The sequence below is a fragment of the Siniperca chuatsi genome, linkage group LG6 (genome assembly GCF_020085105.1).
Source record: "Siniperca chuatsi isolate FFG_IHB_CAS linkage group LG6, ASM2008510v1, whole genome shotgun sequence".
Classification (NCBI taxonomy): Eukaryota; Metazoa; Chordata; class Actinopteri; order Centrarchiformes; family Sinipercidae; genus Siniperca; species Siniperca chuatsi.
Genome location: NC_058047.1, coordinates 32,555,943 through 32,583,043, shown reverse-complemented (window position 1 = coordinate 32,583,043; position 27,101 = coordinate 32,555,943). Strand labels below are relative to the sequence as shown.

General features: G+C 43.7%; 1 protein-coding gene across 2 annotated transcripts in view; it reads left to right on the top strand.

The window, feature by feature from the left end:
• The first annotated feature begins 21,064 nt into the window (after positions 1 to 21,064).
• Positions 21,065 to 27,101, top strand: part of LOC122877516 (cadherin-2-like) — a 122,283-nt gene continuing 116,246 nt past the window's right edge. Inside the window, exon 1 of one of the 2 annotated variants that reach the window (XM_044199157.1) lies at positions 21,065 to 21,479. In XM_044199157.1, coding sequence (XP_044055092.1) covers positions 21,438 to 21,479 — 42 coding nt within the window. In that variant the 5' untranslated portion in view covers positions 21,065 to 21,437. The remainder of the gene's footprint in view (positions 21,480 to 27,101) is intronic. The other variant, XM_044199156.1, reaches the window with a different exon arrangement.

Below are 27,101 nucleotides of genomic sequence, written 5' to 3'. Positions count from 1 at the left end.
TTCCCATGCCTTCCTGGTCAAGGATGTTTGGTTGAGCCTTTTCTGTGTCTGTGCCACTATTCAAGTTGTTGCTATAATAATGTCAAATAGAATCAAATATCAGTCATAGGAGACATTTTACTGCAGAACCAGTATTTTTACTGCTCATACTTTAACTGCATGAAGTTAATTATACTTCTGTACTTTTACTAAAGTAAGATGTTACTTGTAATGGAGTATTTTTCACATTGTTATATTGGTACATTTACTTAAGTAAAGGATCAGGGTACTTCTTCCACCACTGTTTTTGTAACTTGATGTGGGAGCAGGCTGATAATTAGGCTCATTGAGCCCAGGTGGGTTGACTGCAGGCTCCAGATTGTTGTGTTTGGTGTTCAGTGTGTGCTTTTTTGTTACAACATGTGCATTGTGTTTTCTGATCATTTCAGCACAAGTATCAAAATTGTGAGATAGTAAATGAAGATAAAAATGTAATTAATTCCCTGTCTCATAATGTTGTTATGCATTATTATTTATGTCATCCCTCACATTTCATCTGTTTTTTGTTTTTTATTGGCAGAAATAGGCTTTTAGATTAGATTGACCTTTGGCCACCACCACACCATCTTTCTCCGGTGTCTGTTTTCTAATGTTTGTTACACATTTGTGTACCACCAGTTCACCACTGGTGCTCCATGATGATAGATTTGTGAAGCCATTAAAATGTCTTTACAAGTTGCCCTAGTTTATCAGAGAGCCTGGTGGGGTTACAGCGCTAAATGGTTAACCAGCCTTAAGAGATGAGAAGGCCATAATTAATCTTGCCTCCAGGCAAGGTGCATTTATCTGTCGGGAGGAGCCTGGAAATAATTCCAACAGTCTAGTCTGTGTGTGCTCACCAAGCAACTGAGTATTACATGTTGGACAAAGTGTCTGAGCTCATTCTAAACCAATGTATGGAGAACTATTTTTAGAGAGCCTACACTTTGCTTCGATGGAAGGTATAATGCTTTGAACTCAAGCAGTTAGCATCACGGCCGGCTAAGGAGCCCGACCATAGAAAGCTTTACTTAATGTACTGTATGGTCTGCCTCTTCTGTAAGTGGCTAGAGCACTTAAACTTGATCTGACACTGAATAGTTTCTAATGGGGTCTGGGGTATTGCTGCACTCTCTCCTCTGCTAGCAGCTCTCATCTGTAGATGTCACACAGGAAAATTCCTCCAACGGCTGCTCAGCCTTCAGTTTGGAGCAGTGCAATAAAGATGGTCAGGTCAGCCTGTGTCAGCCTCCCAGTTAGGTCTGTCATGTCCTTACAGCTTTTAAGGGCCACACTTTTATGACATTTTAAAAGCTACTTGGATTTCAATACCAATTTGAAAACCAAAAGTCCTCCTGCAAATCTTTTTGTGACAGCGGTCATAAAATACCATGAAGGGATTTAAGGGATCACAATAGTAATCAAACCTGAAACAGCATATATATACACACACACACACACACACACACACACACACACACACACACACACACACTCGTGTTTCCATCACTTCAGAGGACATTACATTGACTTACATACATTTCCTGGAGACTTAACGTAAACCTATCCCTTACCCTACAGTTGATTTATTATTCCTTTTTACTGATAATGGGAAACGTCCAGTCTGTCAACATCCCTTAATATATTTCAATTCTTATATCTCAATTTTTATATTTTATCTCTGTATTTTATTTACATGTGTTTTATACTTTTCTATATTTTTTTATTTAATTTATACCCATTCGGTTTAAATTTAAATTTTAACATTTCAATGACTTGCCCCTCTGGTTAACCTATCTCCCACCCATTACCCTAACCTTAACCACTTTCCTTTACAGTGCCTAAACTCAACCACACCTCTACCTCCATACCTACCCCTAACCACACCCCCACCCCAATACCTGACCCCACCCTCACCCTGATCCCTATGCCTACTCCAACCCCAATTTCCCATCGTATGGGACCAGTAACTCACAAGCAAATGAACAAGACTTGTGCAAAACGCTAAGCAGGGTTGAGGCTGGTCACAACCTGCAGGGGAGACCATATGAATAACATTGTTTTATCATTGTTTTATTCCCCCCACCCCTAAAGCCTAATTGGTATCTTTTTAATATTTAGTTTTAAGACTTTGAAAAGGATGTTTTATATTTAGAGGAGATTTATATTATTTTACCTGCACCACGAGCTACACCCTCAGGTGTGAGACCGCCTCTTTTTTACCCTAACATTTAACCAAGTCTTCACCCTAAAACTTAATAATTTACATTATGGAGACTTACATTTTGTACCCAAAAGGAAGGCAAGTCCCCACAATGTGACTGTGTAAACTGATTCATGTCCCCTCAACATGAGTAATACATGTCATTTTAATAAATCACCTTAACAAGTACTCCTTTTTTTGTACACAAGCCCAAAAATGACACACCCAACAGAAAAGCCTTACTGTTCTTGAACCCTTCTGAAAACAGATATGATCCTGGTAACTCTTTGGATACAGAATGTTTTAGTTCTTTTTTTATTAGTTTTTTTTCTCTTATTCATTTTTGATTGGAAAATATGCCTGTAGCTGTGCCTGGTGAGCTTAGAAACATGATGGAGCAATGAAAATAAAGGCTGGGCACGTGTTGTTCCAAATATGATGATGATACCTCTAAAATTGAGCACTCTTTTTTTCAAGATTTTGTAATGGCAGACACCCAAAATTACTCCAAAGGGACACCCAGTAATGATATTAGGGTGCATCAGAATGATGAAATACCATATCTATAAAAACAAAGCTCTGTAAACAACTTTGTTTTATTTGTTAGAACATGGTTGTGTGTAACTATTGAGTCTGGTTCTGCTCGAGGTTTCTGCATCTTAAAGGAAGTTTTTTCTTGCCATTGTCGCCAAATGCTTGCTCGTGGTGGGATTTGTTGGGTCTCTGTAAATAATATTATAAAGAGTACGGTCTAGACCTGCTTTATAGGAAAAGTGCAATGAGATAACTTCTGTTATGAATTGGCGCTATATAAATAAAATTGAACTGAATTGAATTGTAAAATGTATGGAGAGTAAATGAGAATAGACTTTACACAGCTTATGCAATGAACACCTGCCATATACTGTTAAACTCTTAATGTTATTGGTGAAATGTACTGTCCATCATTCCTACGAAAGCCTACGAATGGCTGGATGTGCACAGTAGAGAAGATCAATACCACTCATATCTGTGGTTAAGCATGAAGCTAAAGCCAGGAGGCAATTAGCTTAGCTTAGCATAAAGACTTGAAAAAGGGGGAAACAGCTAGCCTGGTTCTGTCAAAAATCTGCCTACCAACATCTTAAATCTACAGAAGCCCTGAGAGGTAAGTGAGAAAAAAAATTCTTGTGATGTATTTTCTAAGTCTGATCTAAATTGTTTTCTCAGCCGTGTTCATGACTTAAGAACAGGTTTAAAAAAAAGGTTTTGCCAGGATAATCTTTCTAAGTTCCTTAATTTTTTTCCATCTGTGAAAACTACAGCGCCACCTAAAGGTCATGGTGAGAATTTTTTTGAGGACTACTTGTGCATTCCTTTGCAATAAATTTTACGTTCTCTTGCAATACTTTTCATGCATACTTGCATTCATTCTGAGCCGTATGTCTATTTGGAATGGAAGGTAGTGTGGAGATTCTCAAGTTAATGCATTTAGCAATGTTTATCGACATCTCTCCTTATATGATGTCCATTGCAAAGAAGTTATCAGACAGAATATTATCAAACTTCTGGTTCGGAGCTGTATATATATGGAATGTCAATTATTGTCGTTTACAGCAACAGGTCTTCTACCAAAACCTGTTTCAGCATTGAAAGTTACTTTAATTTGTTTTGTGCAAAGAACAGAGGACCCTGTGCAAAAGCACAAACAGCTTTCCAACTTGCGTTGGTCTGCATTCCAGATGTGTCTCTGCGGTCTGCTCTTTCTGTGACAGAACCACAGACTCTGTTTGCAGTATTTGTCACCTTCTTGTTTGTTGCTTTCTTTGACTCATACAAATACAGCACATTAGCTTTATGAGGTAGATTCAGCTGCACATCTGTAATTCCGCCTCTGGAGATGTCTCCTTTTCCTCAGTGAAACCCCTCTGGGTCCAGCCAGTACAGAGGACAGTAGCTGTTCACGAATGAATCCAACAGCATCCTGCAGATTACTGTACTGCTTTCTTCTGGAGAGACCTCTTGATCGAAGAATTTGTTTAAGTTTACCTTCATTAATTACATTACCATGCCTGCCTATTGAGCAGTAGTACTATATCAGCAGACTTAATGCCCAGTTCAAAGTAAAGTTTAATGAGCTGATATAGTGGGGCGTTGTGCTGGGAGCAGCTGAGTGGAAACAGACACATGGCTTTGAAGGAATGGAAGAAGAAAAGTATTGCAAGGGAACAGAAAAGTAGCCCTCAAAAAAGTTCTCACTGTGACCTTTGGGGGGCTCCATAGAAAAAGGGGGAAACAGTTTTCGAAGGTGAATTATTTATTGACAGGATAATTTTTGTTGTTGTAATATTTCATTTCAACCACAAGAGGCTAAAATGCACTGCTACCCCGTGTTCTAAATAGGACTAAAAGCAATCATGTTTTCATCCAGGTGAGGCGCCGATTAGAATACATTTCTAGCCAAAAGAAAGACATGACAGTAATGTTACATAACTTGCTAACACACAATATGTGAACCTCGTTTAGTGAGGAGATATTCGCTGAATTTGACAAAAAGTGTATTGGATTACGCTGACCCCACCTATAACACAATGTAGTTATTTAATCCAATAAAAAAAGTGTAAAAAGGTTATAGTTTTACAGTCAAGTGCTGTGTTTTTGGCGAACAGCAGATGGGTGCAGTTGACAGGCATCCAGAGGAGACTCCAAGAAAACGCTGTTAGCTGCTGTCTAATTATGTTAATTATCGAGCATTAGAGGTGCTGGTAGGTGCTGGTGTCTTTTTTAACTTTGGAGGGAGCCAGAGGCCCGTTTCACAAAATGATTTATGAGCACTGTTAACATCCAGATGGAAAATGGTGGCAGAGTCACATCTCACAAATGACTGTGTGCACTGTGTGCATTCCAGGAAAACACACACACAAGTAGCTGTCCGAACCTACACGTTATTTGAGTGCCCTTTTAGTGTTACTCTGAGTGATTGGTCCTTCTGCATCCAATTTGTGCTGTTGTTCCAGTGAACATCAAAAACAGACTACCTTTTTACTTGTCTCAACATACTGTATGTATACATTTCGAAATTCATGCATGCATATAACTATGCACACATACATAGATGTATATACATATAATAATAAGATATTCAATGTTGCAGTGAAGGTGGATGTTGAATGAAAAAGTTATATTATGTTCTTCTGTAATTGTTTCTTATTACACAAACAAAGGGAAGGCAACTTTATTTATATAGCACATTTCTTGGTTACAGTATGATGTAAAACCCAATAAAACAGCAGTGAAATACTTCCCAGGCACTACTTTATTATTTGTGAGCAATCCAAAACATATGAAGAAGTGTCTTTGTTTGGTTTGTTATGCAAAGAAAGTTCAGAGTCAAGATTACCCATCCTGTGCTTTATAACTGGCTGAAGAGTGGTGTTTGTGTGTGAGCCAATAAAACCTTTAGAAAGCTACATTTTCAACTCTACCAGATTCCAGTCCTTTACCCAAGATTTTCTTTGATTTTCCATTGCATTGACTTGGTTTAGATTCTCCAATGAAAACACGCAAGTTTCAAATATAACCAGCACAAACAAATAAAGGGTGGTCACTAATAAAGGCCAGGTAAAAAACACTGAGCAAGTGGTGGAATTACTGGTACTATAAGAGTTAACATGCTAAATTCAGGATAATGATTCAGTGTGTTGTGATGTTCATGTGTGATTTAATCTTCAAACCTACCAGAACAGAGGGATTAAGCCCTTTGAGCCGCTGAAAGGCTTTTAATATGAAACATCTGAACAGGAAGCAATGAGTTTTATTGACAGTAGCTTGAAGCACAATGGAAGCACCTAGAAATAATTCAACAGTATTTGTGTTATAGAGGAGAAAGTGTTCCCAGCAGAGTGATGAGTCACTTTTATAAAAAAAAAGGATCAAAGTCGATGCAGCAGAACCAGAGATATCGTCTTTTTTATTCCACACATTCTTCTTCCTTGTCAAAATGTGCATTACCAACAATGCAGCTCGACTGTTGACAGTTGTGTGTGAGATTGCTGTGTGTTATGCTAGTAGCGGCTTATGTAGTGTGGAGCCTCTGGCCTGCAGCAGAGACGAGCAGGGGGCTGCAGAGGTCTTGTGAGCTCACTTCTTTCTGACTTCACACCAACACATTTTCGTAGTCTTCAGCCCCGACTGACGCTGACTCAAGTAACATCACCTTTCAGACTCCACACAGCTCCCTCTGGAGACACTAAAGGCTTCATACTACTTGTTTCACATATGCAGTGGTACTCAACACCTGATGTAGAAAATCCCCTTTAAGGAAAACTGTATCCAACTGCCCCTTCCACAGCAAACACCCACATTCAGTGTGAATGGAGGCAAAATTGTTGTGTTGCTTGTTGAGGCTTGATTGTAATGCATATTAAAAGTATGATGATTCATCCTCCTCGATGGCTTCGTTTGTGGTGTTAAATGGCATTTCCACTTTTAGTTGTCTGTCAGTCAGTCTTGTGGCTGCAGTCAATTTGACAGTCAAATATTCACAGAACGACTTTAAGCTGGATTTGTGTTTTTCAGGTAGTTTTTCTTGTTTTTGATATTTTCTTCTTCTCTATTCCCCCATGGGTGCTTGCATTACAGCTTTTAAGATATATTTTCTGTTTTCCCCTGTAGGCAGAGAGCCTCTGCCTTATTTTGAAGCAAATATCCATGCCTGATGGCAAATAGTCCCACATCAGAGTGATTCTTTTCCCCCTCTGGCTCCTCTTTAACCAAACGCGAGCTTCCTTTCAGACCATCTCACTTTCACTATGCAGATTATCCCTCAAGGCCATTCCTTTGTTTCTTGGCTGTTGGTTTTTTCCTAAATCGGTCACTCTCTAATTTGCATGACACCATTGTTTCAGATAAAAAATGCCAGTCTGAAGTGCATTTGTGCAGCATTTGTTAACACTGCCCTTCAGAGGTTGGGGCTTCTGTTACTGGAGGGGTGGATAAATACCTGCCTCCAGGTCTCCTGCCCTGCCCCGTCTGCTGCTCAGCTGTCTCATCCAACTTTCAGGCACTGATAAAAGATTAACATTTACTTTCTCCGTGGTGTGACTTCTACAGAAAGAGGGATGTTTCATGGCTGTAAATCATTTCCTGTTGCAAATTTACTACCACATCACTCTTCTTTAATCCTCAGCTTGGTGTCACATTGCCTTGTTTGAGTGTAGAATTTCAGTTTTGTGCCAGAAATCTGATAATGGCAGTCAAGTAATCAATGTGGAGAATAACACTGTCTTTATATCCTTCAGTGTGGATGTAGTGACTGCAGTTCCAACCTTTAATTCCCCTTTATGACACACAATCAGGATTTTCTTTATTCTGCTTCTCCTCAGTTTTTTTTTTTCAAGCTGGAACACTGGAAGGCCAAGTTGAACTTTCTCTGCAACACAACAGCTTTACTGACTACTGACAAGTATTCTGGTATAGAACTCCTAAGAGCTAACAGTACTATAAGTGTGTGACAACAACAAGCGCAGTAAAACCCTTGAATTCTTGCAGTCTGTTTGTCCAGTCTGGTTGGTGTTAAATGCAGACGAATCCATAACTCATGCTACTTTTAACAGGCAAAGAGTTTGCAGCTAACCCCTCCGGACTCTCAGCTGCCCAAGGAAAGGAAATGTATTTATATATTGTATGTAAAAAGCATTTAGGTATTATTGATCAGGATGTGTCTTTAAATCACACATGGAAAACCTTGTATTCAAGTTTAAGTTTCTTCATTAGGACTAAAACGGCCAGACGATCAAACTCTTTGGAGATTCATGACTAAGCTCCCAGTTCAGTCTAACTGGGTCGGGCAGGGTCTGGTTTTAATGCCATGGGTCTCTGGTCTCTGTGTCAATGTGTCTCACACCTGAGTGGATCTGAATGGAGCCAAGCATACTCAGTATCAGCTGATCATGTGTCTTAAGAGTAGAGTAGCTCTTTAAGGAGAAGAGCCTTAAAAGTAATCAACAAGATCTTAAAATCAATCCTAAAACCAACAGGGAGCCAATGTAAAGAGGCTAAAACAGGTGTTATGTGGTCGTACTTCTTGGTCCTGGTTAACAGCCTAGCAGCTGAGTTTTGTACAGTCTGCAGTCGTGTCAAAGTTTTTTGATTAAGACAAGTGAACAGGCTGTTACAATAATCAAGGCGTGAGGAGATAAAAGCATGTACAACAGTTTCTGCATCACTAAGATTTAAAATAGATCGTATTTTTGCAATGTTTCTGAGGTGATAAAAACATGATTGGACAAGCTTAGTGTGGAGGTGGGTATGGTTAGCTTTAAGCTGCAGAGGGAGAGGTGGGGGAGTTGCTCAGGTGAGCAGCATCAAGGAGAGATAATTGGCACAGCTGAACCCAGTGAACTAATTATTCTCTCCTTAAATACAGTAGCATGCTGGACAAGGAGGAGGAAGAGCGGTGGTTGGAGAGCGGATGGAAGAAGAGACAGAAAAGAAAGAAAGAACAACCAAAAATAAAGAACCAACATTGCAACCCTGGTGTCAGCGTGGTATCTCAGGGCCAAGACGAACTCTCGGTAGCACGATTACGCTACAATTGGCGCCCAACGTAACTTAGCTCTGAGAGTACTATGACGGATCCGCAGCAAATGCAGCCGGTGGCGATGCTGGCCCAGATGCTGGGTGAAATTGTGGCGATGCACCAGGAGCAGGCGGCGGTGAATAGACAACAGCTGGAAAGGATGCAGGACCAGGCAGATAAGCAGACCCAGCTGCTGGCAAGCCTGGTGTCCCAGCCGGGGGCCGCACTACCGCCATCCCCACCACTCGCCCTCTCCGGCATCACCCTCCACAAGATGTCGGCGGCGGATGACCCCCAGTCGTTCCTGGAAATGTTCGAGGCGACGGCAGTGGCATGTGGATGGCCGGCGACAGAGTGGTCTGTGCGGCTGCTGCCACTGCTGTCCGGGGAAGCGCAGACAGCGGCGCTCGGACTCCCGGCCGCCGCACGGCGGAGCTTCCCGGACATGAGGAGGGCCGTGCTAGATCGGCTGGGATTCTCCAGCGAAGATCACCGCCGTCGGTTCCGGAGCATGAGGCTGGGGCCCGCGGATCGCCCGTTCGTCTACGCTCAGCAACTGAGAGATGCAGCGACAAGGTGGCTGCAGCCAGGGGAATCCTCGGAGGAGGGGCGGCTGATAGACGCGATTATTAAGGAGCAATTCGCGGAGGGCCTCCCTACCGGGGTGGCCGAGTGGGTGAAGTGCCACCACCCCATGGATCTGACGGTGGCGGTCACGCTGGCAGAGGATTACCTGGCTGTACACCCCCGAAGCCAGACATCACAGGACCGCCCCCTGGAGGCTGCCCGGCCAACACCAGCACCGCGGAAAAGGGGCATGGGGCCGCTGCATGGGCCACCTGCACGTCCCAGCCCCATGCCACGCGCTAACCCTCTCTCTTCTCCCTCTCTCTCAGGGTCCAGCTGCTACAGTTGCGGCTCACGACCTGCAGGGGGCTCCTCGAACGCTGGGGCAGGAGTGCTGGAGGTGTGGGCGGCCCGGACACTGCCGACGTGACTACCCACTCATGGAGGTCGGACAAGTGATTCGGGTTGCCGGCTCAGGGGAAGAATTAACGCAATTGTTGGTACCAAAAAGCCGTCGGGAAACAGTTTTCCAGGCGGCTCATTACAACCCAATGGCCGGGCATATGGGGTGTAATAAAACACTGGACCGGATAATGGCCCGATTCTATTGGCCTGGGATTTGGGGAGACGTTCGCCGTTGGTGTGCGTCTTGTCCCGAATGTCAGATGGTTAACCAACCAGCCATCCCGAGAGCACCTTTGCGGCCATTACCATTGATGGAGGTCCCATTTGAACGCCTAGGTATGGACCTCATTGGGCCATTTTACCGGAGTGCACGTGGATATCGCTTTGTGCTAGTGTTAGTGGACTATGCAACTCGATATCCCGAAGCAGTGCCATTGCGCACAATCTCGCAAAGAGTGTGGCGCAGGCACTGTTTCAGGTCATCTCGAGTCGGGATCCCGAAAGAGATCCTGACTGACCAGGGCACCTCATTCATGTCACGCACACTGAGAGAACTTTACGGATTATTGGGCATCAAGTCGATTTGAACCAGTGTATACCACCCTCAGACGGACGGGTTCGTTGAGCGTCTGAACAAAACTTTGAAGTCCATGATCCGTAAATTTGTGCACGAGGATGAGTGCAATTGGGATAGGTGGCTAGATCCTCTGTTGTTCGCAGTGCGGGAGGTGCCCCAGGCCTCCACGGGATTTTCTCCCTTTGAGCTGCTGTTTGGCAGAAACCCACGGGGGGTCCTGGACCTAGTTAGAGAAAACTGGGAGGAGGGTCCAAGCCCCAGTAAAAACGAAGTTCAGCACGTCCTGGACCTGAGAGCAAAACTCCACACGTTAGGGCAGTTGTCACGGGAGAATTTGCTCCAGGCTCAGGAGCGTCAACAACGCCTGAACAACAGAGGGGCTAGATTAAGACAATTCACGCCGGGAGATAAAGTGCTTGTATTACTCCCTTCGTCCAGCTCCAAATAACTCGCCAGGTGGCAAGGACCCTTTGTGGTCACACGGCGTGTGGGCGACGTGGACTATGAGGTGGTGCGGTCAGATAGAGGAGGGGCAACGCAGATCTATCACCTCAACCTCCTAAAAGCATGGAGAGAGGCGGAGCCTGTTGCTCTGGTGACGACGGTGGGTGAGAGAGATGAGTTCGGGCCTGAGGTTTCAAAATCGACCAGTGCCGCCTCGCTCCCTTTTGACAACCATCTCACACTGTCCCAGAGAACAGACGTTGCCGAGTTGCAAGGGCGTTTTGCCGACGTGTTCTCCCCCCTTCCGGGTCGCACCAACTTCATAGAGCATCACATTGAGACTCACCCGGGAGTGACGGTGCGTTCACGGCCCTACCGGTTGCCTGAGCACAAACGGAAAATGGTGCAGGAAGAATTAAAGGCCATGCTGAAGATGGGGGTAATAAAAGAGTCCAACAGTGCCTGGTGTAGCCCCATCGTTCTTGTAGGCAAGAAGATTGGGACCATACGGTTCTGTGTGGACTACCGCAAAGTAAATGAAGTGTCACGATTTGATGCCTATCCAATGCCTCGGGTCGACGAGCTCCTGGATCGGTTGGGCATCGCTCGTTTTTTCACGACGCTGGACTTGACCAAGGGCTACTGGCAGATTCCCTTGTCTCCAGAGTCTATGGAAAAGACGGCTTTCTCTACTCCGTATGGGTTGTACCAATTTACCACACTTCCATTCGGGTTGTTCGGGGCGCCGGCCACCTTCCAACGCCTCATGGACAGAGTACTGCGTCCGCACGCTGCATATGCAGCCGCCTACCTAGATGATGTTATCATCCACAGTGACAGCTGGGCGGAGCATGTGCGGCGGGTGGCTGCGGTGCTCGGGACATTGAGGCAGGCCGGTCTCACCGCCAACCCGAAGAAGTGTGCGGTTGGACGGAGGGAGGTACGGTATCTGGGGTACCACTTGGGCGGAGGGCAGGTGCACCCCCAGGTAGACAAGACGGCTGCGATTGCTGCCTGCCCAAAGCCTAAGTCAAAAAAAGAGGTGAGGCGGTTCCTGGGGCTGGCCGGCTATTACCGGCGATTCATTCCCAACTTCGCAGAGCTGACCAGTCCTTTGACCGATCTCACCCGGAAAGGTGCCTCAGATCCGGTCCAGTGGACGGAGCGGTGCCAACTGGCGTTCGAGAGGGTAAAGCAAGCCCTCTGTGGGGAGCCTCTCCTCCACACACCTGACTTTTCTCTCCCTTTTGTTCTGCAGACTGATGCGTCGAACAGGGGAGTGGGGGCCGTTTTGTCCCAGCAGGTGCAGGGTGTTGACCGCCCGGTCGTATACATCAGCCGGAAGCTATCAGAGCGGGAGGCCAGGTACAGTACAATCGAAAAAGAGTGCCTGGCCATCCGGTGGGCGGTTGAGGCCATTACCTCATTGGGCGCCCATTCACCCTCTGTTCGGACCATGCCCCCCTCCAGTGGCTCCACCTCATGAAGGATGCCAACGCCCAGATCACACGGTGGTATCTGGCCCTCCAGCCTTTTAAGTTCAAAGTGATCCATAGGCCGGGGGCGCAGATGGCCGTGGCCGACTTCCTCTCCCGTTCCCATGGGGGGGGGGATCAAGGAGAGATAATTGGCACAGCTGAACCCAGTGAACTAATTATTCTCTCCTTAAATACAGTAGCATGCTGGAAAAGGAGGAGGAAGAGCGGCGGTTGGAGAGCGGATGGAAGAAGAGACAGAAAAGAAAGAAAGAACAACCAAAAATAAAGAACCTACACTGCAACCCTTGTGTCAGCGTGGTATCTCAGGGCCAAGACGAACTCTCGGTAGCACGATTACGCTACACTTAGTGATATGTTGCTCAAAACATAAATTGCTATCAAACAGGACACCAAGATTTCTTGCAACAGGCTTGATATGTTGTGACAGGTTACCAGTAGATGGCAGTATTTGTTTAGTGATGTGTTGGGGCCCAATAACAAGGATTTCTGTTTTATTTGAGGTGAGTTGAAGAAAATTTATCGACATCCATTGTTTTATGTCAGACAGGCAGTCCTGCAGAGAACTCAGCGTACTAAGGTCAGTGGGCTTGACAGGGAGGTACAACTGCGTGTCATCTGCATAACAATGAAAAGAAATACCATGTCTGCGGATGACATCACCCAAGGGAAGCATGTACAAGGAGAACAGTATTGGTCCCAGAATTGAACCTTGAGGCACACCATACCTGATATGGGAGAAGGATGACATGAAGTTATTAATGCTGACACAGAATTTCCTATTGGACAGATAAGATGAAAACCAGTCTAGTGCAGTGCCAGATATGCCCACCCAGTGCCTCAGTCTATCTAAAAGAATGCCATGATCAATTGTGTCAAAGGCAGCACTTAAGTCCAACAGCACAAGAATTGAACACATGCCTGTGTCTGCATTCATTAAAAGGTCATTAGTGACTTTGAGAAGGGCTGTTTCAGTGCTGTGGTGTTGACGAAAGCCAGATTGGAACTTTTCAAAGGTATTATTGTTTTCCACAGCAGCAAGAAGCTGCTTAGATACAAGTTTTTCAAGAACCTTGGAAATAAAAGGCAATTTGGAGATTGGGCGATTGTTATCCAGGAGGGTGAGATCAAGCCCAGGTTTTTTTAGGACTGGCTGGAAACAAGCTGTTTTAAAGAAATCAGGGACGCAGCCAGTAGACAGCGAGCTGTTAAGAATAATTTGTAAAAGGGGTGCAATACAATCTATAACTTCCAATAAAAACCTATTTGGGATTTTGTCCCGAGACATTCTAGTTATTTTAGTGTTTATCAGAGTGATGTTTTGTTTTCCTTGCATGTAACTTTGAATGTGCAGAATTCTACCACGCTTAACAAGCTGCAGACTCTTATCTATCAAACTCTCAACCAATCACTGGCCGGCTGGGCGCATAGTGCCCCGCCCCCGGCCTGTTAAGCAGAGACTTCTTGGTTTTATTTAAGAGGATTGTTTCTATTTACAGTTTTATCCAATGTAGTAGTCTTATTCCTTGAATAATTTTATTCCATTACTCTACTGATCTTTATCCAATAAATCTTTTGGCGTTGGCCAATGGTTGTTTTATAACTTTGTGTAAATAAATAGTTTACAGTTTTACCTTAACCTGACTGTGAGTGTTTGTGCTGTGTCAGCCTGGGATCCATGCTGAACCTGCTGAATGAGAGTAATAATTCAAAATTGAACATAGCCTTTCAAAGTGTCAAAATGTATGACAATTTTTCTGAATTTGATTCACAGATTAAATTGGTGCGAAAATGACACAGTTGACTGCAGAATGTTTGGTTGTTGGTGCAGGAGGGGAAAACCGGACTTTCAGAGTCCTTTTGGTTTTTATTAGTTTCTATTAGACTTGACTTGTTTTTATTTTTAGGCTTACGTTATTGCTGCTCTTTTGGTTAACTGATACATCGTCACGCTGCTGCAGTGTTGGTGGTTAGGGTCTGTTCGGACTGACCACATTTTGGGACGGGTCTCATCTCATTATCCTCAGATCTATCCATCGGCTCAGATCTCTCTTTTAAAAAAAATGTGTTTATTCACATCAGCTTCAAGTAGGTTTTTCCACAGGTCTGTTTTAGATCAAGATCTCTATTGGATAGGTCTGTCTGACACTGTACTCTAGTGGTTCAGATCTTATTTTCAACAACGGACTTTGAAGTGGGATGGATGTGGATGTACCTCGTGCCCCAGCAGCTGTTGCTCCAGTTCCACTCTGCAGTCATCCAGTCTGCTTTCAGAACAGACGGCACCTGCATCTGCAGAAAAGATCACTGGTGCCAGCCTGCCGTCCATTCAGTGAGCATCGCTGCAGACCCATCACACCCTGGACACAACCTGTTCCCCCTTCTCCCCTCTGGGAGGCGCCACAGAGCCCTGCACGCCCAAACAGCTTCATCCCACAGGCCGTCACTCCGATGAACAGTTCAATCCACTTGAATTCCAGTGAAATAACACTGCAATACTAACTGATGTTACTATACATGTTCATCAAATATATGAGAAGATCATGTAAGATCAACATTGTGCAGTAACATGTAAATAATATCCTTTTATTGTCATATGCAAGTCTAAGCAGATTGTATACACTGTTCGCACTTTGCCATGCACTCCTGCACTACCTATAGCACCAGCCTACACATACAGTCCAGCTTGTGTCTATATACAGTAGAATGGCTATATGGTTTAGTTTGTTCATATTTGTTCAGCTTGTATCTTTGTTTGACTGTGGTTCTTAGTAGCTCTCTGTATACACACAGAGAACAGATTTACAGCCTTATGTGTCTACAAAGAGAAGTTGATTCAGATTGTGATTGTTTCATAATGAATCCAACCTGTTAAGTGAACAGCCTTCGTGAGAAAAATGAGCACAAAGTCCAAATGATGCCATCCAAGCAATACTGTAGTGTATGTGGTACCCAGCCATCTACCATACTGTGTGTCGCAACATGATGACGTCCCATAAAAAAGCCCAATAACAACCAAACACTATTATAATACACTAACTTGTCATATATGTGACTTTTCATTTTCAGTTCCTTTAATTCAGTGTCCAAAAAATAGAAAGTGACAAATGTCATGAGTAATAAGTGACTGAAGTCCTAATGTGCGCCTCTGGTGTGTGGAAGCCAAATTTAAAGTGCTGCTACAACTGGGCTTATGGCATGTCACTGTGAAGGAAAAACAGCAGGAACCTGAAACAAATATGAAGGCTCAACAGTTTGATGTGTATATCTGCAGGAGTGCCTGAGAACTGAGCTAATGTCATGCATTCTGGGGGAACAGCAGGACCGACTGGGCCGACAGTGGAGCAATGGATGGATAACAACAGTGGGACAGAACAGACAGTTGTTGTTCAAAGACTCGTTTCATCAGTGAAAGAAAAAAAGCTGGAAACTGAAAGGATGAGAAAAGCGGGAATGGCAGGTGTCTTTTCTCATGGCATCTATTTGAGCTCTGTTTTTAAAGTCTACCCGCCTGCCAGTAGTGTCCAAGTGATGTCACTTGAGTCATTTTCTCAGACTTGACAAAGCTCCTCCAGAGCCACAGAACACATGATCCATCTCTCTTCACTCCTCAAAGAGTGCAGAGGGCGATGAATAAAGACACTCTCTGGTCAGTCCCCATTCTGTCTATACTTAATATACTGCAAGTCTGTCCCTACTCTGCTCCGAGCCCATTGGTTCCTACTGAAGACGTAAATCTTTACAAACACCAAAAGTCAGAATAAACTATAGTGTGTGTGTTCGTGGTGATGAAGGAACATGTCAACCAGTGCAACAGTGAGGCTCACTGATGTGTTTTAATAGTTTCTGGACAACAGTGTAGGAAGATCCATCAGACTGCGATACACAACACCTGTCAGCAGGATTCACCCTTCAGTTCACGGCTTTCATTGATGTCATGGATTTATTGACAACAAGAAGAATACGGAACATCACTAGACCTTTCCTTTCACAGGAGCCATGGTCACTCCACCCTGAGCGGCCAGCACACAGCAGCCAGCGGCTGCCACCGTGCAGTGACAAGGACAAACATGGAAAACTCTTAGGACTGCACAAAACTGCACTCAGTTTCTGATTCCCTCCCCTTATTGGCTTCTTCACTTTGTGGCTATCCGCCATACCACACCGGCAGAAAAAAACAAACAAAAAAAAACAGGATTTCTCAAAGTTGAAGTAACTCAAACTAATAGCTGTAACATACAGTGGGGCAAAAAAGTATTTAGTCAGCCACCAATTGTGCAAGTTCTCCCACTTAAAAAGATGAGAGAGGCCTGTAATTTTCATCATAGGTACACTTCATCTATGAGAGTCAGAATGGGGGGAAAGAATCCAGAAAAATCACATTGTCTTTTTTAAAGATGTTTGTTTTAAAGAATTTATTTGCAAATCATGGTGGAAAATAAGTATTTGGTCAATAACAAAAGTTTATCTCAATACTTTGTTATATACCCTCTGTTGGCAATGACAGAGCTCAAATGTTTTCTGTAAGTCTTCACAAGGTTTTCACACACTGTTGCTGGTATTTTGGCCCATTCCTCCATGCAGATCTCCTGTAGAGCAGTGATGTTTTGGGGCTGTCGCTGGGCAACACGGACTTTCAACTCCCTCCAAAGATTTTCTATGGGGTTGAGATCTGGAGACTGGCTAGGCCACTCCAGGACCTTGAAATGCTTCTTACGAAGCCACTCCTTTGTTGCGTGGGCGGTGTGTTTGGGATCATTGTCATGCTGAAAGACCCAGCCACGTTTCATCTTCAATGCCCTTGCTCATGGAAGGAGGTTTTCACTCAAAATCTCACGATACATGGCCCCATTCATTCTTTCCTTTACACGGATCAGTCGCCCTGGTCCCTTTGCAGAAAAAAGCCCCAAAGCATGATGTTTCCACCCCCATGCTTCACAGTAGGTATGGTGTTCTTTGGATGCAACTCAGCATTCTTTCTCCTCCAAACACAACAAGTTTTTACCAAAAAGTTCTATTTTGGTTTCATCTGACCACATGGCATTCTCCCAATCCTCTTCTGGATCATCTAAATGCTCTCTAGCAGACTTCAGACGGGCCTGGACATGTACTGGCTTAAGCAGGGGGACACGTCTAGCACTGCAGGATTTGAATCCCTGGTGGCGTAGTGTGTTACTGATGGTAGCCTTTGTTACTTGGTCCCAGCTCTCTGCAGGTCATTCACTAGGTCCCCCCATGTGGTTCTGGGATTTTTGCTCACCGTTCTTGTGATCATTTTGACCCCACGGGGTGAGATCCTGCGTGGTGCCCCAGATCGAGGGAGATTATCAGTGGCCTTGTATGGCTTCCATTTTCTAATACTTGCTCCCACAGTTGATTTCTTCACACCAAGCTGCTTACCTATTGCAGTCTTCTCAGCCTGGTGCAGGGCTACCATTTTGTTTCTGGTGTCCTTTGACAGGTCTTGGCCATAGTGGAGTTTGGAGTGTGATGGTTGTGGACAGGTGTCTTTTATACTGATAACGAGTTCAAACAGGTGCCATTAATACAGGTAACGAGTGAAGGACAGAGGAGCCTCTTAAAGACGAAGTTACAGGTCTGTGAGAGCCAGAAATCTTGCTTGTTTGTAGGTGACCAAATACTTATTTTACAGAGGAATTTACCAATTATCCATCCATCCATCCATCCATCTTCTTTCGCTTATCCGGGGCCGGGTCGCGGGGGCAGCAGTCTAAGCAGGGACTCCCAGACTTCCTTCGCCCCAGACACTTCCTCCAGCTCCTCCGGGGGGATCCCGTGGCGTTCCCAGGCCAGCCGAGAGACATAGTCCCTCCAGCGTGTCCTGGGTCTTCCCCGGGGCCGCCTCCCGGTGGGACATGCCCAGAACACCTCCCGAGGGAGGCGTCCAGGAGGCATCCGGATCAGATGCCCTAGCCACCTCAGCTGGCTCCTCTTAATTTACCAATTAATTCATTAAAAATCCTACAATGTGATTTCCTGGATTCTTTCCCCCCATTCTGACTCTCATAGTTGAAGCGTACCTATGATGAACATTACAGGCCTCTCTCATCTTTTTAAGTGGGAGAACTTGCACAATTGGTGGCTGACTAAATACTTTTTTGCCCCACTGTAAACCTGTAGCATCGTTTTCTGGGAGACTCCTGTGTTGCTATGTTGAGGAACATTAAGGATATACTTTTTTAAAACTTGCTTTGTTAGTTTTCAGCATTCAACGTTCTTCACTCATCCATGCACACACCTACGTTACTGATTTCACAGATTTTTCACATAATATTGCTTCATTCATACGGAAATAGTTTACTTTAATAAATGATGTTTGCTTTTGATTCAAACCTTTTTGGTCTGAACCTTGAGCCAGGTCTTGACAATAGATGTAAGTTATACCTGAGCAACCCGTCGCAATGTTACTGACCACGCCTCTGTGTTTGAACATGACTGTTGTCAAATTGTAGCACCCTAAATTGAAACCACATTTGATTCAATACAGTAAAATTCAGTCTCTGTGGAAGGATTGGAAATCAACTCTAGACTAATTTCATTTTATAACAGGACACTTGTAAAAGTGATTTTTCATGTCAATGAGGCACTCCTTGTTAAATAAAGTGATAAAATGAAATGATATAAAACATTCTTGCATATCAACTGATCAGTGTTAGAAACATGCGCTGTAGGATGTGTGTGTGATTACTCATGTAAGCGCATGACAGCCCTGAGCAGTTGAGTCCAACTGAATAACTGATTTAGCATTTAGCTTCCTTCCCAGTGATTGAAGCTTTTGCCTAGAGAGAGTGAAGATGTGTGGAGCACTCTTCTCTCAGTGATTAATTAAACTCAACAAGATCAAGAAGCAGACTGGCTCAAACTGCTTAACATCATGTTCAGTGGACTCTGAAGAAAGTTAAATGTTTTAAGGCTATATTTCTAGTCCTAAATCCATAACTTGCGAGGTCCCCCAGGGCAGTGTCCCGGGGCCATACTTCTTTTGATTATTTATTTATGATTTCAAAGTTGCCTGCTTGTGTGTGTCCTATGTCTTTATGTGGATGAAACAAACACAACACAAAAAAGTAGAGGATGTATTAAGTACTGAGCTGCAGAGGATTACACTGTGGCTCCCTGATAGTGAACTGAGAGGAAACAAAACTATTCTGAATGTTCAGATAAGGCAGCCCTGCTAGATAGTGCTGGGGCTTTAATTCAGCGCTTCACAACTTATCAGAATGAAGCGCCAGACTGAGAAAAATAAGCGTATTAGGCTTACATTCAAATAACACTCCGTGCACATCTGGCACGTTTTCAAAATCTCAGCATTTTTGAGTGATGGATGGCTTCATACTAAAATTTTAACATTCACATACGTTGAAATAAGATTTTAAGATTATTAATTTTAATAATCCCTGTATAAATTCAAGTTTATTTATAGGGACAATGTATGTTTCCTCAGGGCCAGAGTATAAAACTGACAACTTGTCACACAAAACATAAAAGCATCAAAACATGAAACACTTAACGCGTATAGCTAGGATTTTTGAAGTCACCCCACACTTGATTAGTCTGAAGTCTCATATTCAGCTGCATTTTTTACGCAGAGTCAGTAGTGTGTGTTCTGTCCATCGTTTACATTGGAGACATGCTAGCAGAGGTCTCTTCAAAGCCAGAGGAGGACTGATCACTGAGTATTAAAGGGGTATTCCAACCATTTAGGATCGCACTTCCATAAAGCTGGGAGACTTCTGACTTATAGTTCCTAGTATGAGTCAAGCTTCAAACTCATTCGTCCTAGAATTCCCATAATTAGATTAGATTCAACTTTATTGTCATTCCACATGTACAAGTACAAGGCAACAAAATGCCGTTTAGGTCTAACCAGAAGTGCAATAAGCAAGTGCAGGATATAAAGTGTGTGCATAAATGCAGGATAGAGCAGTATTATGAAAATATTTTACAAGTGGTACTATGGACATTATATACAGATGGCATTATTATAAACAGAAGTATACTGATGGATATGTACAATAATGAATTGGACTGGGCAGAACAGCAGTGCAATGAATATTAAGTAGTGCAAATTATGGACAGAAATAACAGTGCAGTAGATGAGTTATTGCAGTATTCACTGGAGTGCAAATGATGCATTATATGTATAAATAAATAATAGTCTGGTAGTGCAAATGAACATGTGGTACATGTAACGTAAACAATATCAGTATAGCAGCATTTAAGTTAAGGTATATGATTGGACAGGGAGTGTGTGTGTGTGTGTGTGTGTGTGTGTGTGTGTGTGGATGGGGGAGGGTTATACTGCAAGTTTTCTGTCAAATAAAGCCTGTTTCAAGTCTAAAGCCTAAATCAAGTTGCTTTGTCAGGCTTGAAAGCTACTCCAGAGCCACAGCAGACGTGGTCCACCTGTTTTCACAGGCTGTGCAGGGCTCTCCTTGACGAATAAACTGACGCTGATGGTAAAATCAGTGCAGCGCACTGGAAAAAATGTGACATCCTTTCACCAGCTTTAAGTACTCTGGTTTTCAAGTTTTAATGAAAACACACAAACAAGTTGCATTTGTTGGAGCTTGAGTCTACGAGGGACTAAAGGTCAGGCTTTCTCAGCCTCTGCTGTATATTTTGAACATCTCTTTTTAATGTCTTTCTGGCAGTCCCCAACTTTATGGACGTGCAATATTTAATTGTTGGAGTGCCCCTTTAACTCCTCCCCCCTTCCTCCCTGGTGTTATCCATTCTTAACCTCACTGCTTGTGTCCCTGGATATCATGTTTAAAATGGCGCACACTTTAAGGAGGCTGTCAGTTTCTGATAATATCTGCTAATTCGACCAGTTCATTCATCGACAAAAAGCTAGCTGCTGTGCTGCTCTATGAGAGGCTCAGTAAACGCCCCTCCGTGCCGGGCTCAGTGCTCCTGATGTCCGTTAGAGGGCAGCACTGAGGCACGGAGTGGCCGGCGTTGAGTCAGTCCCAGGCAGGATGGAGTGCCGCTGAGCCGGGCACAGCAGACAGACACCGCGGAGGGCTGCTGGAAAGAGGAAGGCTGCCTCATGCCGCCGGGGTTTACCGGGAACTAAAAACCTGACGTCCAGCGCTGCGCGACGGGCTCTGTCGGTTCTGGAAGGACGAGTTCTAACACAACAGAATGCATCTTCGGGGGATTTGGATGCTGATGGCGGCTCTGCAGGTAAAAATATTTCCAGTTTTCCACCGAGTCAGGCTGCAGACAGACTGAAGCCCGTTTAGAGGAGGCGGAGAGAGGACGACGCTGCTCGGCTGTTTTATTCTCTCAGACAAAGCAGCGTAGAAGCTGCTGATCCCAGACCCGTCATTTCGCATCCGTCCCCGCGCGATGCGACGCGAGGCTGCTGCGCCTCCAGCCCCACCACGTCGCTCTGCTCGCAGCAGAGGCTCCGCTTTGGTGGGGGTGGGCTCCAGCGGAGCCGCAGACACGGAGCGCGGTGCTTCTGGCGGTGAGCGTACGCTGCTCTCCCGTGGAAAAGATGGCAGTTTAGGAGTCGTGTGGTTCCCATCATGTTGCTGCTCTCTTGGCCTTTGGCCTGTGTGCGGTGGGAACATAAACCCACTGTGAAAGCGGACATTGTGTGATTAAGACTATTTTCATAATGGCTCAGATCGTGTTACCTGGAGGTTTGGCATTAAGTGTGAAGAATTGCCACATTTTTGAATAGAGTTTGGCGTGCAGGTTCTGCATGTGACAGAAAACAGGACATGCAGGGGGCTTCCAGTCCACCTGCTGTTCAGCCCTCCCCAAAAGTAAGGCTAGAACCTTTAAAGGACCACACCAACAAATCACACGCAGTTTTATTACTGCTGTCCATGTTTGATAGTGCAGGCTACCCTTAGTTTTAGTTATGAATGGGGTTGTGAGTCTTTCAGCAGCACAATAGCACTGGAAAGCATTTCACTGTAACATGTCATTATATTAAATCCAATGAAAGGAAGCCAATAGCTGGAAGAGAATGTTACAAACGGCAACTGCATCGCCTTGTTCTCTCACTAAACCTCTGCTAGTCCTGTATTCATTGTTCTAATGTTCTGTCTTTACTAAAATCACACTGACAAACTATAGTGTGCTCTGACAAGTGGTCAGTCGCAATGTTAAGGATGCATTATTTTGTATTTGTATAAACGCACTTACACACTGCTGTACTGGCAAATCATTGTTGCTGTATGTTTTCATGTGTGAGCCTCAAAGCCTGTAAATGCACCTCGAGCAGCTTGTAATGACGACAGAAAAAGAGGGGGTCCACACCATGTGGACAAATCAATAGAGAGGACAGTGCTGTGCCAAAGGGTCGAAGGTCAGCTCCTAAAATACACCCCTCACCAATGCCTTACCTCCAGAGCAGCAGGGTCAGCACTCTCCGGGGCCTACCTCAAAGCCCCTAAAAGCCTTTGGTACATTTGCTTTTGCTGCTTTTTAGCTTCAGTGTTGAGCTTTTCATGGAGGCTTTGATCATGGGTTCTACTTATACCTGAAGGCACCTTTATTGTATGCTGCTGTGTGTGGCTGTGGGATGTAGGAACATCTGGTGTGCTGACATGGTTAAAGATTAGGTTATACACAACCATGGAGGGCTTGGGGATACATCAGTAAACAGCAGTGGGCAGAACATTGTTTCAGTCTGTGGAGATTATTACACCACAACTGTAAGTGGGACAAATCTACCTCCTTCAAGATATGGACACAGGAAGTGATATCTGCAGATATACAGTGGTGTGAAAGTGTTTGCCCCCTTCCTGATTTCTTATTATTTTGCATGTTGTGTCATACTTAAATGCTTCAGATAGTCAACAAATTTAAATATTAGTCAAAGATAACACAAATAAACAAAAAATGCAGTATTTAAATTAAGGTTGTTATTATTAAGGGAAAACAAAATCCAAACCTACATGGCCCTGTGTGAAATAGTGATTGCCCCCCCTGTTAAAATATAACTTAACTGTGGTTTATCACACCTGAGTTCAATTTCTCTAGCCACACCCAGGCCTGATTACTGCCACACCTGTTCTCAATCAAAAAATCACTTAAATAGGACCTGCCTGACAAAGTGAAGTAGACCAAAAGATCTTCAAAAGTCATCATGCCAAGAGCCAAAGAAAGTCAGGAACAAATGAGAAAGAAAGATCTGTCAGTCTGGAAAAAGTTATAAAGCCATTTCTAAAACTTTGGGACTCCAGCAAACCACAGTGAGAGCCATTATCCACAAATAAAAACAAAAACACGGAACAGTGGTGAACCTTCCCAGGAGTGGCCAGCCGACCAAAATTACCCCAAGAGCGCAGTGATGACTCATCCAAGAGGTCACAAAAGACCGCACAACAACATCCAAAGAACTGCAGGCCTCACTTTCCTCAGTTAAGGTCAGTGTTCATGACTCCACTATAAGAAAGAGACTGGGCAAAAATGGCCTTCATGGCAGCGTTCCAAGACGAACACCACTGCTGAGCAAAAAAAACATTAAGGCTCATCTAATTTTTGCCAGAAAACATCTTAATGATCTCCAAGACTTTGGGAAAAATACTCTGTGGACTGATGAGACAAAAGTTGAACTTTTTGGAAGGTATGTGTTCCATTACATCTACTGTAAAAGTAACACCGCATTTCAGAAAAAGAACATCATACCAACAGCAAAATGTGGTGGTGGTAGTGTGATGGTCTGGGGCTGTTTTGCTGCTTCAGGACCTGGAAGACTTGCTGTGATAAATGGAACCATGAATTCTGCTGTCTACCAAAAACTCCTGAAGGAGAATGTTTGGCCATCTGTTCGTGACCTCAAGCTGAAGCGAACTTGGGTTCTGCAGCAGGACAATGATCCAAAACACACCAGCAAGTCCACCTTTGAATGGCTGAAGAAGAACAAAATGAAGACTTTGGAGTGGCCTAGTCAAAGTCCTGACCTAAATCCTATTGAGATGCTGTGGCATCTCATGCCTCATGCCAAAAAGGCACTTCATGCTCGAAAACCCTCCAATGTGGCTGAATGACAACAATTCTGCAAAGATGAGTGGGCCAAAATTCCTCCACAGCGCTGTAAAAGACTCTTTGCAAGTTATCGCAAACGCTTGATTGCAGTTGTTGCTGCTAAGGGTGGCCCAGCCAGTTATTAGGTTTAGGGGGAAATCACTTTTTCACACAGGGCCATGTAGGTTTTGATTTTATTTCCCTTAATAATAACAACCTTCATTTAAAAACTGCTTTTTTTGTTTACTTGTGTTATCTTTGACTAATATTTAAATTTGTTCGATGATCTGAAACATTTAAGTGTGACAAACATGCCAAAAAATAAGAAATCAGGAAGGGGGCAAACACAAAGGTATTTGTAATAGATTATATGTATGGTAAAAGCCCCTCAAAAGTGACTATGAAAACCACCCTGAATTTTTTACCCTAATCGAAATATTAAGGTCTTTAAAGTAAATCAAGGGTGGTTTTCATGGGGGTTTTATCCTTACCCTTAATATAATCCATTAAAAATACCTTCATATATTACAATCCATTCATTTATCCATTAATTATCCCCTTACAATCCTAACGTAAATAGATACATTTCATCATTATTAATGGGTAAATGAATGGAATTTTAAAGTAATTTTAGGAGTGAGCAAGTGAAATCCGTATATAAGCCCCAGAGAGGAACTGTTGGTAGAAAGAAAATAGTTCCCACATGAAATTGCTCACCACAAATCTGTGGATCATCTTCAGTAACTGGGTCCTGATGTCTGGAAAAAGACTTTGGTGTTGAGTTTTTCAAATGTAGTTTTTTTTCGTTTTGAGCTCCACAAGCCAAGTGCCACATAGCCCCATTATATTCAGACATGCAGACGTCTCTATGGCCGATATTTCCAGAACTCTGCAGCTCACACCAAAACTATCCAGATGGATAAACAGCTGTACAGGTGAAAGAAAGAATATGTGGTTTTGATTTTGAGGTGAACTGTCCTTTTAAGAAAACTGTCTCCTCCACAGCCTTGTTACTAGTATGTCTACCAATAATCCAAAGCGGACAGGTGACGTGGGGCAGCCTGGTCACATAGCACTGTGGATGTAATGACTGTACGGCCCATCCCACAGTACGTGTTGTGCAGAGAGTCCCTGGATGCAATATACTTTAATTTTCTTTGTCAGGCAATAAACGAGGGCTGTTACTAAAATGTATTTGGTTAATCTACCTGTTAGACCTACTTCCTCAATACACTGATTAATTGTCTGGTCTATGAAATGTCAGAAAATAGTAAATCCCATCATAGTATTCAGTTTAAAATGATATAAAACAGAAAAGCCGTCAATCTTCACATTTAAGAAAGTGGAATCAGTAAAATATTTGATAACTTTTCTGTCGGTTAATGAATCGATGGACTGACCAGAGCTGCCACTCGTAATTATTGTCATCATTATTTAATTATTACTTAGTAGCTACTAAGTGGGCCTTGTGGGGAGATTGTTTTCAACAACTACAATGCACTTTTAAAGTCCTATTTTATATCTTCATATAAACCCCCCCCCCTGCTCGGCATGACCTCTGGGTCCTCTTCCCACTTTTTCCCCACTTCACTTTTCGCCTGCCCTCTAAATGTCGCCACTGAAGCCTGCGGAGCGTTCTGCAGCATCAGACCAGATTCTTGCTATGTGTGTTTACTCCCTCCTTCCTTATGCTAATAGGGGAAGAGATGAAAGCCAGCCGTGCTAAACGCCCCCTCCCCCGCCTCCTCCGAACATGTCAGGATGAGCAGCTAGGACGTGAGGGTTTAAAGTTTTTGGGTTAAGTGGAAGCAAATCACAGCACCCCTCTTGGCTTCATTACTTTAATCACAGAAGAACACATTCACGCACGCACGCACGCACGCACGCACACGCACACGCACACGCACAAACTGCAACAGATGCTTCTATGCTGCTCTGTTTGTGTGTGTGTGGGGAGAGACAGGAGGTGGAAGGGGGTTCAAACAACAAGAGAGACAAAAGTCCAGACACTAATTATCATCAGAATGAACTGACCCAGTTCTGCTGCTCCTCATGGTCTCTTGGTTTGGACTGGTGCTGGACTGGATTTTAGTTTCCCAACATTTTTCTTCAGCTTCAGCCCATTAAGAAAATGTGGAAAACTAAATCACTAATCTGTGCTAATTGCTTCTCTTCTTGTCCTGTTTTCCCATGTTTATATTCAGCCTTAACAATGGCAGACAACCAAATCCATGTCAATCAGTCCATGGTTGGAAATACGGGGGGGGCCACGGGGAGCTCGGCTCCCCTGAGAGAGACATGAGCTCCTCAGAAAGCCTTGTTTGAGAAATTTAGGGGGAGCTCTAAAATATGTAATTTTTGCTGTACATTTAGCTTCCTAAAATAAATAATAGGCTGATAGTAAAGCACTCTTTAACGTACATGTTTATTCGTGCAAAACAATTCCCGATAATTTGTGCGTAATAAACACGATGCATTGCTATGCAGATGATACCCAATTATATCTATCGATCAAGCCAGATGAAACTAACCAGTTAACTAAACTTCAAGCATGCCTTAAGGACATAAAGACCTGGATGACCTGCAACTTTCTGATGTTAAACTCATACAAAACTGAAGTTATTGAGCTTGGTCCCAAACACCTCCGAGACACATTATCTAAAGATATAGTTACTCTAGATGGTATTGTCCTGGCCTCCAGCAGCACCGAAAGGAACCTCGGCGTTATCTTTGATCAGGATTTTAACTCCCACATGAAACAAACTTCAAGGACTGCCTTTTTTCACCTACATAACATTGCAAAAATCAGGCACATCCTGT